Source organism: Pipistrellus kuhlii, unplaced genomic scaffold (assembly GCF_014108245.1).
Source record: "Pipistrellus kuhlii isolate mPipKuh1 unplaced genomic scaffold, mPipKuh1.p scaffold_m20_p_13, whole genome shotgun sequence".
Taxonomy (NCBI): Eukaryota; Metazoa; Chordata; class Mammalia; order Chiroptera; family Vespertilionidae; genus Pipistrellus; species Pipistrellus kuhlii.
Window position 1 is genome coordinate 20,238,262 of NW_023425438.1, and position 18,027 is coordinate 20,256,288.

Genomic DNA, 18,027 nt, shown 5'->3' on the forward strand with positions numbered 1-18,027 from the left:
GAGCGGGCGGCGGAGGCGGGCGAGCGCCCCGCACTCGGGGGCGGCGCCGGGGACCGCCCTCCTCCGGGCCCCGCGGGGCGGGGACAGCCGCCTGGCCCCTCCCCGCGCCGCCCTCCCCAAAGTTGCGGTCTCCCCCGGGGCCGGACAGTCTTATGATCCAGCGGATCCTCCTGGGGAGGCCGGGTCGGGGCGCGGGCGCGGGCGGCGAGCAGCTGGGGCAGCGGGCGGGCGCGGACACCGGGGCCCGGGCGCGGATCCGGGCAGCGACCGAGGCGGCGGCGGCAGCAGCGCCCCGGGCCCGCCGCCCCCTCCCCTCGGGCGGGGGGAGCCGCTGCATGGGGCCGGGGGGCCGGCCGGGCTGCGCGGAGCGGCGGCGGCGGCGGCCCCCCCAGGCGGGCTGGGGCTGAGCCGGGGGCCGGGGCGGGGGCTCCGGGGGGACCATGCCCGGAGGCCGGCCGGCCGCAGCATGGCTCACGGGCCCGGCGCGCTGATGCTCAAGTGCGTGGTGGTGGGCGACGGGGCGGTGGGCAAGACGTGCCTGCTCATGAGCTATGCCAACGACGCCTTCCCGGAGGAGTACGTGCCCACCGTCTTCGACCACTACGCCGGTGAGCCGCGGCGCGCCGCCGGGGGCTGCCCCGTGCCGGGAACTTTGGAGCAACTTTGGCGGAGCCCCCTGGCCGCCTCCCCGGGGCGCTCTCCCCTCCCTCCCCTCCCCCGCCGCGCCCTCCTCTGGGCGCCAGCCCCAACCCCAGGCTTTGCCCCCTGCCACCCCTTTGCGGGCAGATTAGACCCCTCTTCCTACCCCCGCTCCCCCACCTCCGCGCTCAGGGCCAGCTCCCCGCGCTTCCCAACCCCCTTGGCGTCCTGGACCAACCAACCTCCTTGACCTTCCTACCTCCCCTACTGTCCCAAGCCCCCCGGGAAAGCATAGGGGGGACCGGGGCGGGAGACGCGGGGCTCCGGGACTTGGGAAAAGGGGGTAGGCTGTAGAGCTGGGGGGTCCATCGCACCCCCACCCCACTCAGGCCACTTCCTAGTGAGCCTGGCACTAGGGGAAAGGGGTGACATCTCCCTTCCTGCGCCCTCCTGCCTCCAGCTGGGTTGGGAGTGGAAGGTCCCGGTGGGAAGCGAAATTGCCCCAGAGTCTTAAGTAACGGTGAGCTTTTCTCCCCGCCCCCACTTCTGCCCCTGCAGTCAGCGTCACCGTAGGGGGCAAGCAGTACCTCCTGGGACTCTATGACACGGCGGGACAGGTGAGTGTCTTGGCTCCTGGCCTACACACCCACTTCCCTTTCTAAGATTCAGGGTGCTTGCGAAGGGGCCTTTGGAGACTGTGAGGTATCTAAGGAGGGAGGGCGTGTCTGCGAGGGGGCTGTCCTGGATCGTCTTTCTTTCTTTCTTTTTTTTTTTTTTTCTTCAAGTCAGCAAATTAGGAAAAGAAAAAAAAAAAAAACAATCCAACAACAAACCCCACAGACCTCTCACCCCATGGGAACGCCTGGGCTGTGAAAGTTTTTGCTTGTGTGTGTGTGTGTGTGTGTGTGTGCCTTCTGTGTAGTGCCTGGTGTGTGGGTCCCAACTCCTGTTGCAAAGTGGCAGCAGCCAATCGCGAAGCGCCCTTATTTTTGGTTGCAGATGCCCAGGTCTCCCCCTCACAGCCTCTGTCTGGTCCCTCATTGGTGAGCGGCCTGCCTGCCCGGAGGCGCCTGATTGGTGGAAAATGGCATCATCTAATATGATGGGAAGGCATTTGGTCCTGGTTATGTTTATTACAACATCACTGCACTCTGGGACTGGAGTCCCTGAAAACATAATTTGCGGTGTTATCAGGGGACCACGGGGGGGGGGGGGGGGGGGGAGGGGACCACAACAACCATTTAGCCACTCCCTAGGCTGGGCTGGGCTGGAAGGGTTAGGAGTTCAGAGAGAATCTTGGAAGAAGGACTTTATTTATTTTCCCTAGGAAGGCCAGGTGACTGGCTTTTTTTCTGGCAGCCTCTGATCACTATTTGCAAATTAGAGGTGTCTCCTAAAGGGTTAAGGTCTCCTCGCTCTTCCTCTGTCCCAGCTCCACCCTCTTCCCAGACCCACTATTGCTGTGGGGCTAGATTGTATGATGAAGTTTTGCAGAATCCAGGCCTGTGATTAGATATGAGGACTCAGGCAGAAGTTTCCACATGTCGTGCAGACTTGAGATCTTGAGGATTTGTGAGCAGCTGAGAGACGTAGCGAGTGCCTTTGGGGGGTGCTCTTATCTGTAAAATGGGGGGTTAGCACCAAGTCTGGCACATAACAGGTAGGTGCTCAATAAAGGGGAGCTGTTCTTTGTGGCTTTTCTAGTTTTGGATTTCAGAATTGTGGTACCAGGTTAGATTCTGAAAAATGTCTTGTTTGGGGGGCTTCCTTGATGTGACCTCTGGTTTCTAAACTGCTAAATTAGAGAAATATCTGAGGGTTGAGAAACTGTTGCAGTGGGAGGTGCCTGAGGCTGCCCCCCCCCCCCCCCCCTTATCCAGACCGACCCAAGTCAGTACAACCGGTTCTTCTGGGCCCCTTTTGGTTGCTTGCTTTGTATTCTTTCCAGCTATCAGAATGTGTGGAGGCCAACTTTTAAGCAGTACACTCTACTTTAAAAAAAAAAAGAAAAAATATATATATATAAATTTTTTTACAGAGAGGAAGAGAGAGGGATAGAGAGTTAGAAACATCGATGAGAGAGAATCATCGATCAGCTGCCTCCTGCACACCCCCTACTGGGGATGTGCCTGCAACCCAGGTACATGCCCTTGACCGGAATGGAACCTGGGATCTTTCAGTCCACAGAGCGACACTCCATTCACACAGCCAAACCGGTTTCGACAGTACACTCTACTTTTAAACAACAGGTTAAAATTATTGGTTGACAGGAGTCAGGTTTTAAAATATGGCCTCTATTTTTAACTTCTGTCACTACCCCTTCTTTCCTTTTCTCTCTTACTCTTCACCAAGACTATTTTTTTTTTTTTTTTTACCACAGTCCCTATTCAACAGGACCTGTCTATGTGAGAGCTGTTCTGTGCACATTCAAACCCAATTAATATTTATTGAGTTTCTTCTATATATTAGGCATGGGATGACTACTTGCAAATTCTATCTAATAAAGAGGGAATATGCTAATTGACCATCACCCCCTCACACAATAGTGGCACCAAAGCCAATAAAGAGTAAATATGCTAATTGACTGCCACATCCTCAAAGATGGTGGCACCCATAGCCACAAAATGGCGGCACCTAGTCCCCTCAGTTCCCCTGGGGTGGCAGGCTGTCCCCGTCCCCAGGCAGGTCCACCTGCTCTGCATGCCTGCCTCCACAGTCCCCCAGTCCCTTCAGCCCCAGAGCCACCCATGGCCAGCCCAAGGTGCAGGCAAGCCTCAAATGGTGACTGTCTGGCTTCCCAGGCCTGGCCTGAGGTGCAGGAAAGCTGCTCAGGGCCACCCGAGGCTCAGGTAACCAGGGCCAGTTGAGGCTTGTGCTGCCGGCAGTGGAAGCAGCAGAGGTGTGATTTGGGGCATCTCCTTCTCCTGATCTCTGGGTTACCTCCTGCCCATGAGGGCTCCAGGACTGTGAGAAAGGGCAGGCCGGGCTGAGGGACCACCCCCTCCAGTGCATGAATTTTCGTGCACCAGGCTTCTAGTATTATTATATCTTCTTTACAAAACAACCCTATGAGATAGGTGATATTTCGTCTTTGCTGATGAGGAAACTGGGACTCAGAGAGATGAGGTTGCTGACCTAAGGTCACAGCTACTGAGAGGTCTTGCTTTGTTTAGGACATGGGTCTGAATCTGTCCTACTTGAGGCAGAAAGCCAGGGAGGTGCCGAGATACCACCTGAGTTGATGGAATTGCTTGTGTGTCTGTAGACATTGTATTTGGAATTTTTAAAAAATATATTTTTATATTGATTTCAGAGAGGAAGGGTGAAGGAGAGAAATATAGAAAAATCAATGAATAAGAGAGAATTATTGATCATCTGCCCCCTGCACATCCCTTCCCAGAAATTGAGCCCACAACCTAGTGGGCCCTGACTGGGAATCCAACCATGACTTCTTGGTTCATAAGTCAATGCTCAACCACTGAGCCACACTGTGAAATCACAGCCATTTTCTGACTGGGGGATGTATGCCACCTTTATAGAGAATAGAGAACCAACCCCTGACCTAAAAGTCACTCATAATTAGGGCCTGCTACAAATTCAGGGCTTTCCATATGACATCATAATTGTTGTTTCCTATTACGATTGTCAGATATATACCAAAGTGGGGGGTCAATGAGGTTCAAATATTAATGTTTTTGCCCAGTGTGTAGGACACCTCCTCTGTTGGTCAAGTTGGTGTTTTTCCCAATGTCTGAGACTTTTGCATAAAAGTTAGTGATAATTCATCTTTCAGCACCTAAGGGTTTATTACTACTGTAATATGCAATCTTAGCAAAGTAATCACCAGTGAGATTAAATGGCAAGTGCCTACTGTGTACCTAGCACTGGGTCAAAAGAATAAATTTATTAGGAGGATCTGCCATGACTGATGACAGCATAGGGGGAAGTGTCTGGATTAGATACCTGTTTATGCGTGTTATTTAGGAGATTTCAATATTGTATTTGCTCATTAAGACCCATGCCTCTATGAATAGATACCAGGTTAATCTTATAGTAACAATGATAAACACGTTCGCACGGGTACACACACACACACACACACACACACACACACACGAAAATCCTTAAGCCTGATGGGCAGTAGAGGAAAGGCTCTCCCTTGCTCTACTAGTCATGTGATTCTAAGTTATTTTCTTTCTAGGTGATCTAGTAAAGATGTGGATAATTAGACTCTATACTGCAGTGTTTTAGGCCAGCTTATATTGTTTGATGTATGTACATTTCTTCATTCGTAGTAGATGTATAATACTATATTATAATGAATTATTATATTCCACCCTGGCAGCTTTGTGGGGGGAAGGGATCACAGGTGGAAGAGGATAGTGTGTTATGCCTGGAGTTGAGAGCAATTCCACTAGGATTCCAGGTCCCTTCCTGTTCTCTGCAGAGGTGTGGAGCCAGCTTTGCACTTTACCATTCCCACAGTCCCCATCCGGGACCGACCCATGGCACAGTCCAGTGCCCCCTGCTCTAAGTGCCGTGTTGTGTCATATGGCTTTCTTTCTGAATCAGAGCCTGCATCCTCAGTGAGGCAAAAGAAACTCTTAGAAAAACTAAGAGTTCAGTGTAGAATCTGAGGGGAAAAAAGTAGGTTTCAGTGGATTCTGCTTTGGGAGACAAAATGGGACGAGAAAGACGCTCACAGCACTGGAAACAGATGCTTTCCCTCAGGCACATGGGCGCACGCTGTATCTGAATAACAGCGGCACTACCTCCCTCTGTTTGGAACTTGTAGCCTATGTACTTATTCTTCTTGGTCTCGGACCCCGGTGAAGTTCAAAGCCATCTGCAAACATTTGCCCAACTGATGTTATAAGGAACTCAAGAGATGAGTCCAGGTAAACCTTATTTCGTTGCGCTTTGCTTCATTGCTCTTCCCAGAGGTCTCGCTTTTTTTACAGATGGAAGGCAAGGCCCTCCACCAGCAAAGGTTACCACTCACTTTATGGTGGTGGTCTGAACGAAACCCACAATCTGTCTGAGGTCTGCCTACAGGTGACCTTTTGCCTTCCAGAGCAGGCTGCTTCCCCTCTTGACTTCTGCTGAGACCTCTGAGAGACAGAGAGAGGAAGAGGAAGAAATAAGAATGTGAGTGTGTTGGCCAGTATTGGTCCCCATCACATGTTCTGCCAGGGGACATCCCTCAACATCCCCAACACGCTCACAGGTATTCCTGCCAAAGGGAAGCCCCCTCTCCTGGCCAAGCCCCTGGGAGGTCCAGGAGCAGCTGACATTTTGACTGCCTAGCACTGTGGGGTGGAAGCTGAGGCCAGTGCCTTCCTCCTCACTGGTGCCTTGTGCAGGGGTCTGGCTTCCGGCCCAGGGCTCTGTGCAGCTTCTCCTTTCACGCTTGGCTGTCAGGACTAGCGTAGGTTCCGCAGCGGCCCCACTGCCTGCTCAGGGAGGGGCTGAAGAGGCGAGACTTTCCCTCCTGCCTCTGCACTGTTTGGAAGCACATGGGAAGTGGGAAGAGCTCTCGCTCCCTGTGCTGGTGAGAGGTGGGGGGGACCTGCTTGGCAAAGCTGCTCTTGAGCTGCTGGCTCCAGGCTGATCTCTTAATCCTTGGCAGGAAGGCAGAACTTGATACCCTGAAGAGAGAGGACTGACGCCCAGTTTATCCCCGGCCCTGGAATACCCACACTCTGGAGAGCGTGTTGGGGGTGAGTTTGGGTTCTCCAGAGTTCCAGATTTAGCCACTCTCCTCTGTGTGTGGAAGCCTGTGTGTGCGCCTTTGGGCGTGCCGTTGCTATGTCTGTTCACTTCAACGCGCGCACAAGTTTAAGGGCACATCCATGAGCGCTATAAATACCCTTAATTCACATGTCGCTCGGGGTTGCTTTTTTAGGGACAAGCCAGATCTGTTTCTCTTCGAACAGCCTCGCATCTGTGGCTGCCCTGCCAGCCCTCTGGGCACCCAGGGAAGCACTTCCCCACCAGAAGGGAATCTCCCTGAGAGGCAGCCTCAGAATTCCCCGCCAGGCCCTGTCTCCTGCATTTCCTGGGGCTGCCCCCAAGGGGCCCTGTGCAATGAGAAGGGGGGAAGGGGAGGGTCAGGGTGAGCTCCTCCCACCTTTAGGCGGTGTTCCTCACTGTATCTTCCCAGATAGACTTTCCCCAGATGAGGAAATTGGGCTTATAGGAAGCAGAGATGTGATTAGGAAGATGGTTTACTTTGGAGGGGGCCTGAAGGGAATACCAGTCAGGCGTAGGCAGTGCCCACTCATGCCATCTATGTGGGGCCCAGGGAGCAAAGTTTAGGAGGAGCCACAGGGTTCCTTCCAGACATCAGCTGCCACAGGTGGGATGCTGACACCAAGCATCCTGGTTTCCCTTAGTAACCTACTATAGACTTGTCATCTGTGCATTTTGCTAACCTTTTAAGAAGCTATTTATATCCCTAGCCTGCACCATGTCACATGGAATGCTGGCTTCCTTCTCTGTTGGGAAGGTGGACGGCCTTTTGTTGACGCCAAAGCCTTTGCAGTGGCCAAAGGCACTGCGTTTCCCTCTCCTGGGACTCGGATGTGGGTTTGGGATGTGTCTGGTCAGGCAGGCAGCAGGGACCTGAGGGTGGGGCAGTCCCATCGGATCTGGTTGGTTTCTCTTTGTGCCTCCCACGGGTCGTCCTCTTCCTGACTCTTTGATCCATCTGGCTTCTCCACTTCTGCCTTGATTCTCTGGAGGCTTGGTGACATTTACACTCTGGGAACCAACGTTTCCCAGCAGGTGGATCCGGAGTGGGTGTTACAGGTGTGCCGCAGGGGGTGGGGCAGCGTGCCATTCCCAGTGTGTGCCAGGGTATCGGAAAGGTGGAGAGCATGGTAGAGCAAAGGTCCCGGGTCAGAGGCCTAATGGGGAGCTGGGCTTTTGCGATTTCGTTGTGGAATTTGGGGTTTCAGTATTAAAAGGAAACAAAACAAAGCAGCTCTCTGGCGGGGTATCAGTTTCTAGCGATGACACACGTGTTGGCAGCAGCAGTTCCTACCAAGAGGCCTCCGGTGCAGAAGAGCAATACTGCGAGGAGGAGACAAGAGAGGCAGTGACAAAGAAACAAAACCAAGGACCACACAGGTCTTTGTTGAGAAATTGAAATTCGTGAGCCTCTGCTGAATTTCCTTTCACTCGGAGGGGCTTGGTTTTGCCTCGTTTGGCATGAGAGGTGAAGGAGCTGCTTTCCTGGCCCTCAGCAGTTCGCCCTTCCTTTTTTTTTTTTTTTTTAGTTTCGGGCAGGCAGTTGCTTTGCTTGAGGAAGTGAGGGGACACCCAGCCAGAGAGGCTGCCTGGGGTGGCAGGATGGCTATGGCTGGGCCATCCCCCAGGTCTCCTAGCTCCCAGTAAAGATCTCCCAGATCCACTGCCCGCAGCACCTCCTGGCCGCTGCTTGGCTCCCCGGAAGCTCCATGGGGACAGACCACTGTGTCTGTTTTTCCCCTCCGCATTTCCGGTACTGAGCCCAGAACCTGGTGCATGGAAGGCATACATCCAATATTCCTTAGATTGAGTTGATTCTCGTTGGGCTGTCAAGTCATTTTTGCTGCAAGGTTAACCAAAGACTAAGGTTATGGCTATTAGAGAATAACTTCAGGCACACCCCTTTCTTGAATGAATGAATGAATTTAATTAAATTAAAAAGCTTTGTTAACCCAGCTATAGGCTGGAAGGTTAAAAGGAGTGACTGAGGGTATGGAAGTGTGCAGGAGACCATCAATTTCATCCCCACCCTGTGCGTATGGTCACCATTGGGTCCATCCCCCAGGCTCATGCCTCTGCATCTCTCCTGAGACTTCTCAGCCTGGGGTCTCCTGGGGGGCCGGCAGCGTGGCAGTGACGGATTCTTGTGGGGTTTAGATTCTCCAGACCAACCCTGAACCCCACCCAGGTCCTCCTCTCTGTCGCTGTGAGACTATTGGCCAGCAGCTCACCCCGTAAGCCCCCTGCCCTCCCTGGAACAGGAGGTGCGGTCTACCTCGAGGACTGGCAGGAGGTGCAGTTGCCCTATATGGCCTGAGGCTCAGCCTGTGGTTACTGAGAGGGATGGCCCAGGCCAGCCTGGGCGGCGCCACACCAGTTCACGTCAGTGGGTGCGGATTCCGGGCCTGCTCTGTGTTCTGATCTTCTGTGGAGAAGAAAGAGGGGATCCGATCGCAGAAAGGCCCGCCTGTGCGACTGGGAAAGCTCCTTATGCGAAGCTGAGCGCTGCCCGGTCCCAGCTAGGAAGGGGTGCAGGGGTGAGCTTTTGGGGAGAGTTGGGAAGCAGTAGAGTATCCTGGTGACCTCTGTGGGCCCCCACATTGAACTGCCAGCGCCCACTTCCCAGCAAGGAGCCTGACCTCTGGAAGCCTCAGTTTCCTTATTTGTAGAAAGGGGGTTGTATTATGGAGCCATTGGATCAAATCAGAGCTGCTCAGCTCCCAGATAACGGATTTTCTCAGGCCCATGGAGGCTGGGGGGAGCCTGCGACAGACAGCCCTGGCTCAGGTTGTCCCTTCTGCCTTGAGCAGTCCAACCTCAGTCTCTTAACCCATGGCCCCTTCATCCCACCCGCTGTGTGTGGAACGTGGCGCCTCTTTTCTCTGTATCATGAAGTGAAAGCTTGGGAAGCGTCAGACGAAGTGAGGTCATGCCAGGCAGAGGGTCCATGAGAGCTCATATTCTGGGTGGGGAGGAGTGCGGGCATAGGGGTCTCACAATGTGTCTTTTTCCGGATCTCAGATCCCTGCTTTCAGTGTCAGCATGTGGGGCAGGGTTGATAACTAAATTATGGAGTTTTTTCACCCAGTAACTGACAACTTGGTAATTAGGAGATACTAATCTGGGGCTGTGTTGCTTGTTGATTTTAATTAAAAAAAAAAAAAAAAAAAAAAAAGGACAGAAAGTAGGAGAAGGGGCCTTGATTGTTGTTGCAGTTTCTTTTCAAGAGGCTGGTGAGAGAAGTGAACCAGCCCGTCCTGGACTCAGGACAGAGTTTGGGGTTTAGCAGCGACACACCAGTCACTGAGGGGCATTTTTACAGAGTGCAAAGCAGGCTTCTCACCTGCTCCATCAGTAAAGTGGTGAGCACCTGGTTGCCTCGTAGGGTTTGTGAGAGTAAGTGACTTGCTCCAGGCCACACAGCTGGTAAAAGGCAACCCCCAGAGTACAGGGCAGGCTGTCTGCTCAGGTCCCGGGTTATGTTAAATCACTCACACCAGGCAGCTGGAGTGTCTCCTTTAGTTGTGTCTATTCTGTTGTTAAATATTTCATGTGAGAAGTGCATTGCTTTCACAAACAGAGGAGTTGGCGGGGTGGTATCTGTAGGTGGGACAGTAGGGGCTGCGGCTAAAGGGGCTCCAAAAAAACAACAACAACACTCCCCTCTTCCTGGGAAGTGGAGGGTGTTTTGTCAATTTGTTCACTAACCTCAGCTCTTGCTTAAAAAGAGAGATGCCTGGTGGCTGCACGGCTGGTGAGAGTGCGGGGGAGGCTCGGAGCCATTTGTGTGCAGGTGTAGCCTCTTCCCAGGAAGATGGAGCGTGGACTCTGCTGACATGAGCTGACTTCTCAGACCGAGGAGCTCTCCCCCCTGCTCTGCCTGCCAGCCTTCCCTCGGCATTAGCTGGCTGTTTGGGGGCTGCCGAGCAGGGCAGTTTTGGCCTGCAAGTGACAGGTGTCTTTTCTGTCCCGAGCAGCTGCCCCAAGTCTTTCTTTTCTCCAAGCGTTTTCTTATTCAGGTGAGAACTGCCATTTCAAATCTGTTCGTCTCTCTTCCACTTGAATATGCCCTGGATATACCCGGGATGTTTTCTGTCGCCTGCTGCTCATTTTGCTTGCCTTGCTGGGCCGTCCCCACTGGCACCACCTCTGCGTGAGCTCCCGTATCCTCCTGCCTGGCTGGCTGTCAGGACCAGAAGAAAATACTCATGCAGTCAGTCAGCAACCATTCCCCAAGAGCCAGGTCTGGGCTGAGCCCTGGGCCAGGGGCAGGGCTTACAAGACAGGCCAGGCACAGGCCCTGCCTGCAGGAGCTCACAATTCAGGGAAGGGGCCAACAGTGAGTGATGGGAGAGGAGCCGGTGCCTATTCTCAGGGAACACAGAGGCGGCCATGTCTGTCCTTCCCGGGAGATGGGCAGCTCCTAAGAGCTGAGTGGACCAAGGGGCTCTCCAGGTCAATTATTGATGGAGAAAGTTGCTCAGATTGGATTCTTACGCGGACTAGATGCTTAAGAAGGATTTGACTTACTGCGCTGGTTTTCAGATGTGCAACTCAAACCAGCCTGTATCTCCAGTGAACTTGTTAGAAGTCCGAATTCTGCCGAAACCGGTTTGGCTCAGTGGCTAGAGCGCCGGCCTGCGGACTGAAAGGTCCCAGGTTCAATTCCGGTCAAGGGCATGTACCTTGGTTGTGGGCACATCCCCAGTGGAAGGTGTGCAGGAGGCAGCTGATTGATGTTTCTAACTTTCTATCCCTCTCACTTCCTCTCTGTAAAAAATCAATTAAAAAAAAAAAAGAAGAAGAAGAAGAAAAAGAAGAAAGAAAGAAATCCGAATCCTTAGGCTCCGCCCCAGACCTGCACCAGAAACTTCAGGACATCTCTGTTACAGTGAGCTCTCCATTCCGATGGAGGTGGAGATGGCAGAGCTGCAGAGGGAGTTCATGAATGTTTGTGTACTTACGTACCTCCTCTTAGCAAGCCACCTTCCCTCCCCCTCTTCCAACACACCACACACACCCTCACAGTACCCCCTTTCCCTGGAGTGTGAGATTTATTTTTAACCTCTGCCCCACCAAACACACCTCCTTTCTGGTTCTTTGGGCATGGTTGTGACTCTCCATATTTGTTGCAATGAATTGAAGCATTCAGCCTTCCTATTCTCCCGGTGATGGGGCCAGGAAAACACAGGCGCAGAACTTCCTAAGCCTCCCTTGGCTCCATTGGTATGCTGTCGGGCCCAGGGCTGTGCACACAGTAGGCTCCATGGGTATTCTTTGCTAAACCGTTTTCTCTCCTGTACATTAAGCAGCCAGACAAGTTGGGGCCCGGGCCCTTCTCTGTTCTCTGTAGCTGAGGTTAGCAGTCTGGGTGGTGACAGGCCTGCCCCTACGGAGGATGCCAGTGAGGTCTGTGCTAAATTAGTTCCAGAGCAACAGATGGCGATGAGGTCCTTTTGTTTTAAAACTCCTCAGGCAGGTCACCAGGAGAGGTGGGAGGAAGGGCTGTTACTCAGACACCCATCTTGGCAGGAATTGCTTCTCTGGCTGTCCTCCTCCATTCCTCCATTCTCCTGCGCACACACACACACACACACACAGACACACACAGACACACAGACACACACACGAACACACACACACACACACACACACACACGCACAGACACACACGCACACACGAACACACACACACATACACGCACACACACACACATGCACACACACGCACACACACACACACACACACACGCACGCACCACTTTAAAATTAGTTCTTCCTTCCACCCTCATCTCTTTCCCTTCCCCCACCCCCCGCCCCGTCTGTCTCTCTTCTGAACTGTTCCAGTGTAGAAAAGACATCCGCTTTCAAATGGCATAATGGTTGGGGTTACAAATGAGTTGGCTCAAAGTGTGCTGCCTCCAAGAGCCGCTGCTGAGAAAGAGCATTTCATTCTGATTGTCCAGTTCAATTAAAACTCCATTTGCCCCGGCTTAATTTTCACAGGGCTGACCTCGCAGGCAAGCTGGTTCGGGGCTCACATTTAAGACCTGAAGGTGTTTTTCGAGGACTCCTGGGCCCTGCAGGGATAGGGAAGGGCCTTTGTCTGGCAGGAAGTAGCCCTGTCTCCATCCAGAAAGTGAGAAGGGCCTCCTGAGGCTGGGGCACTCGGTGCCCTCCTCCTCAGTGACTCCAGCCCTCTTCAGGTTGAACCCCTTCTTTCAGTTTCAACTGAGCCAATTGTCTGTTAGCATTTGGTGTCACTCACGTGTAAATCTCTATTCAGCACCCAGATGGTAATGGGGCACAAAGCACTAAGCATGAGGTTTGGGGAAGGGGGTCCCAGTAGGAAACCAGGTAGGTTTAGGGAAATCTGTCAGAAAACTTATAGAAAAAACCTTTCCCATGACTTTCCCACCTCCATGCTGGCTTTCTTGTCAGTTCACTTTGAAAGGAATTCTGATCTGTCTGGACATGACTGGGGGGGTCTTTAAACCCAGTTTATACCCCTGGTCGGGTGGGTCAGTTGGTTAGAGAGTCATACTAATATGGCACGGTTGTGGGTTTGATCCCTGGTCAGGGTACATACAAGAATCAACCAGTGAATAAGTAGAACAACAAATCAATGTTCCTTTATCTCTCTCCCTTTCTCTCTAAAAATCAATCAATAAATTAAAAAAACGACATCAGGTTACAGGTGGTTGTTCGAATGCTGTGTCGCAGCTCGCGAACCACATGCGGCTCTTTGGCCCCTTGAGTGTGGCTCTTCCACAAAATACCACATCCTGGGCGAGTCTATTTTGAAAAGAAGTGGCATTAGAAGAAGTTTACGTTTAAAAAATTTGGCTCTCAAAAGAAATTTCAATCGTTGTACTGTTGCTATTTGGCTCTGTTGACTAATGAGTTTGCCGACCACTGTTCTAGTGCATTGCTCGTTTAAGCGCAATAGAACTCATTTCTTCACTCACAGAGCCCGTTAGCAGAAAGGCTGTCGGGCTATTTGGCCAGAGTGTGTGTTGTTCTCTAGCAAGTCTGGATCTTTAGGAATCCTTCAGCATGTTTGAGGCCAGTGTCCTCCAGGGTGTCCTGTGGCCCTCTGTTGGAAGCGAGGGCGAGAAGGTGCAGAGAATGGGCGAATCTGCTCAGCTCCGCCTCAGTAGGAGGGAGACTGAAGGCTGCCTGCTGCCCTGGGAGAGCCCTGACATCCTGCTGCCTGACCAGGCAGGCCAGGGTGGAAGCAGCCACACCTTGGTCGGCTGGTGTTCATAAAGAAAGTGATCACTCAGAATTCCTGGCGGACCAAACTGCTTATTGTATAAGTTTATCCCTCTTTCCTTTTTTAATTTTTATTTATTTAAAAAATATATTTTTATTGATTTCATAGAGGCAGGGAGAGGGAGAGAGAGAGACAGAAACATCAATGATGAGCGAGAATCATCAGATTGGCTGCCTCCTGCACACCCCACACTGGAGAGTTGAACCCACAACCTGGACATGTGCCCTGACCAGGAATTGAATCATGACCTCCTGGTTCATAGGTTGATGCTCAACCACTGAGCCATGCTGGTGGGTTCCTCTTTCCTTTTTGAAAAAATTGAAGTATAACTCACTTTCGTTGGATCTTCTATATTCACAAAGTTGCACATCCATCAGCGCTATTTAATTCCAGAACGTTCTCATCGCCTCCTAAAGAAACCATTTAGCAGTCACTCTCTATTCCCCTTTCCCTCCAACTCCTAGCAACTGCTAATCCATTTTTTTGTCTCCATGGACCTGCTTCCATTTAAATGGAATCATAGAATATGTAGCCTTTTGTGTCCGGCTTCTTTCACTTAGCATAATGTTTTCAAGGTTCGTTGTGTTGGAGAATGTGCCATATTCCACTTCTTCTTATGGCCGAGTAACCCTTGCCTTCCCTTTTCATTCTCTTTCGTCAGTCTGTGTTACATGGCATTTTGCTCCCGGCTCTAGGAACCGTTTTTCAGGTTGTGAGACAAAGAGTGAGGTTCCTCTGGTCATGCCCCTGCATGAGTCCACTGACCCCGAGTTCTACAAACCCTGTCCTTTTGGGGTTTTATGGAGGTTTCGTTGCACAGGCACATTTGAATAAATCATTGGCCATTGGCAATTGATTCAACTTCAGCCCCTCTTCTTTCTCCCCTAATCGCATGGTTGGATTCTCAGAGCTGTGAGGTTGACCACGGCTCTAGTGATGTGATGCAGTTACTTGCTATAGGACTGGGGGGGCTCTGTTGGGAGCCTCCTTGAGTATAAGAGAGCCAGCTGGCAGGAGAAGATGAAGGAAGAAATGCAAGACAATCGGGGGGTTGGTGTAAAATATGAACGAAGGATAAGCCGAGCTCAGCCACGGGGATCGGGGATTGCTGCGGGTCCTGAGCAGTTGAAGTGTTGGGTTCAGGGACTTCCTACAGGGTATTTCTGCCATGTGCCTCACCACCTCTCTGAATTTCAAGGAAACCTGTTACTCTGTGTGTGTGCACGTGTGCATATATGTGAGTACTTGCAAGGTTCCAGCTTTGCACACTTATGGACCTGTATTTTTCTTAAATCCCGGTGAAATTCACACAACATAAAATGAATCATTTGAAAGTGTATAATTTAGCCCTGACTGGTGTGGCTCAGTTGGTTGGAACATCATCCTGTGCACTGGAAGATCACTGGTTCAATTCCCAGTCAGGGCACATACCTAGGTTGCAGGTTCGATCCCCAGTTGGGCACCAACTTATCAATGAATCTCTTTCACCTTTTTTTCTCTCTCTCTCTCTCCCTCCCTCTCACCCTCTCTTCCTCCCTCCTACACTTCTTTATATTCTAAAAATTAATAAAAAAAATAAAGAAAAAATAAAATAAAGTATATAATTCAGTAGCATCTAGTATACATTCACAATGTTGCAAACCCAAACCTTGATTGAGTTCCAGAATATTTTCATCAGTCCCACAGAAACTGTAATTTTCGAAGGGTCTGTTCTGTGAAAGTATATTTGTGAAGTGAAGTGCATTAGGTCATCCTGATCTTGCCTGCCTGCCAAGAAGACTCTCTCATCGTCAGATGGCAAATTTCACTGTATGTTTGGCCAAGGAATGTGGTTTAAGTGCTCAGATTCCAAGTGGGTTTGTCAGTCATGGTTTAACTCCTCCATGCAGCATGGCTGCCTCATCTGGGCATGGAGAAAACCAGAGTGTCTTTCCTGGGCTCTTCTCTTATTGTTTGGCCTCTTGTCTTGGTATATTAAAAGGCCATTGAGAGACTTCAGTCTTTGTAAGCCTCTTCCCCGGCCTCAAAGGCAGGTGTTAGTTCACAGCAGAGGGGAACCATGTGTCCGCCGGATTGGGCCTATCAGTTACTTACAGTTCTATATTGGCTGTTTCCCTCCCCTAATCCTACTCTGGCCCCCACGATGGAAGCCCAGTTGACCTGCATTCACAATGGCCAAGACTCCTCTGTAGCCCAAGTGTTGGAAAGCGTAAGAGGGATGCTCCTGTGGAAGTGTGAGGCCTGGTTATTACATGTGCCTCCCTCTTAAATAGCTAGTCCTGGGTGGTACAAACTCCAGTGTGATACAGAGACCACAGCATTGCTGCTGAGGAAGGGGTTCCTGAACAGTCTTCATGATCTGCAAAGGGAGAGCCTAGTGAATGGCAACTACATACTGAGTGAGAGAAGGAGGGCGGGAGGAAGGAAGGGAGGAAGAGGAAGAGGAAGAAAGCAGAAAATAGTAGAAGGAGAAAGGAGTGAATGAGGAGCCACCTTGGATGATCCAGGGAATACTTCTTTCTGATTGGACTTCTTAGGTCATGTGCCCACAGAGAACCAAAAACTTTGATAGGGTAGGGACTGGGGGAGGGGGCAGGGAATGAGTCTCTTAGATAATCCAGAGACTACTTCGTTCTGATTGGACTACTTAGCTTACGTGCCCATTTGAGAAAAAATGCCTTTGGTCAGGGATAGGGAATGAAACTCTATGATTGGCTTAATCCAACCAGGAATTCTTTTAGCGAGGGGCATGTTGTCTGAGTGAAGGAGTGGTGGGGTTCTTCCCTTCAGATTGGGGAAGAAGAAGGAAATAGGAGAAGGATGCTTCGTTGACAGACAACAATATTCCTTCATACTTAGGTAAAATAAATGTCAAGACAGTGGGTAGAAGGCAGTGGTAAAAATAGTAGCAGGAACGAGAATGCTGAAAGTATGTCCACTCTGAGGCTCTCCTCTTTAGAGCTCCCATTATTCAGGCAGGTGGGCTGGGCCCATTGGTGCTCCACAGAATAGCCCTGATCACAGGAGGCAGTTTGATTCTTGGCTGACTGTGGTGATGGCCACCTGTGAAATTAGCCTGTTACTGGAGAGGTCAGATTCCCGGTTCACCTTCTTCAGCTTTGTGTCTGGTGAAGGAGGTGCAGGCCAGCTCTGTGCAAGCCCCCGTGATCTGGCTGCACTTGGCCTTTCTTTCTTTCTTTTTTTTTTTTTTTTAATTAGAATACTTTTTTATTTTTTTAAATATATATTTTTGATTGATTTTTTACAGAGAAGAAGGGAGAGAGATAGAGAGCTAGAAACGTCGATGAGAGAGAAACATCGACCAGCTGCCTCTTGCACACCCCCTACCAGGGATGTGCCCCGCAACCAATGTACATGCCCTTGCCCGGAATCGAACCTGGGACCTTTCAGTCTGCAGACCGACGCTCTACCATTGAGCCAAACCGGCTTCGGCTGCACTTGGCCTTTCTGACTTCACCTCCCCACAGGCTCCCCTCATCCACGCAAGAAGAATTTAGTAGCAGTTACTAGAAGCCAGGCTTTGAAGTAGAGTCATGACCCCCCCCCCCCCCCCCCCCCCCCTTCCCCCTGCTCTCAGGGAGTCTTGTGCAGCTTACAAAGAAGAACGAGGCAATCCTCTTAGTCCAAGAAGAGGAGTGACAGAAAAAGCTTGGGTGCTGCAGAAGTACTTAGTGATACTTAATCTAAATGGGAGATCTGTGGGATGGAGAGATTTCTAGGCCAAAGCCTGAAAGGCGAATAGGAGCTGCCCAGGTACAGACACATGGAGAGGAAAAGGGCAGTGAGACTGGCTGGGCCATTGACTCACGTGCTGTGTGTTTGGGGTGGATATTGAGGGGTCTGACTGGAGCCTGATTGGCGATACCTTTTACTGAGATGGTGAACGCAGGAGAAATTACAGATTTGAAGGGGAATGAATTCAGTTCAGAAATGTTGAATTTGAGATTCTTCTGGTTTAGTCAAAAGGTGGCATCTGGAGCAGGAGCCTGGACCTCAAGGGGCAGAGAGCTCCTCCAGGTACACCTTCCTGACAGTTTTCTCAACATCTCAAGCTTAACATGTCCAAAATTGGCTCCTTGCATTTTCTCCATAATGTGCTTCTCCACCCTCAGTCTTCCTCATCTCCCTGTAGAAGACAAGACCTATACAGCTACAGAAGCTGAACCCCAGATTATTCCAAGGACCTCCCTGACCTCCTACCACACTTCCAGCCCATCACTCAAGCCTGAGTTCACTAATAGAATATATCTAGAATCCCCCATTTCTTTACCTGTCAGCTGCTGCCACTCAATCCAAACCACCATGATCTCACCTGAATTGTAATACTTTCTCTCCTTGTA

The 18,027-nt window shown here is 51.2% G+C and overlaps 1 protein-coding gene across 1 annotated transcript in view; it reads left to right on the top strand.

Moving 5' to 3' along the window:
* Window positions 1-101: 101 nt before the first annotated feature.
* RHOQ (ras homolog family member Q) overlaps window positions 102-18,027 on the top strand; it is a 33,638-nt gene continuing 15,712 nt past the window's right edge. Inside the window, exons 1-2 of the mRNA XM_036435227.2 lie at window positions 102-608; window positions 1,198-1,256. Coding sequence (XP_036291120.1) covers window positions 467-608; window positions 1,198-1,256 — 201 coding nt within the window. The 5' untranslated portion in view covers window positions 102-466. The remainder of the gene's footprint in view (window positions 609-1,197; window positions 1,257-18,027) is intronic.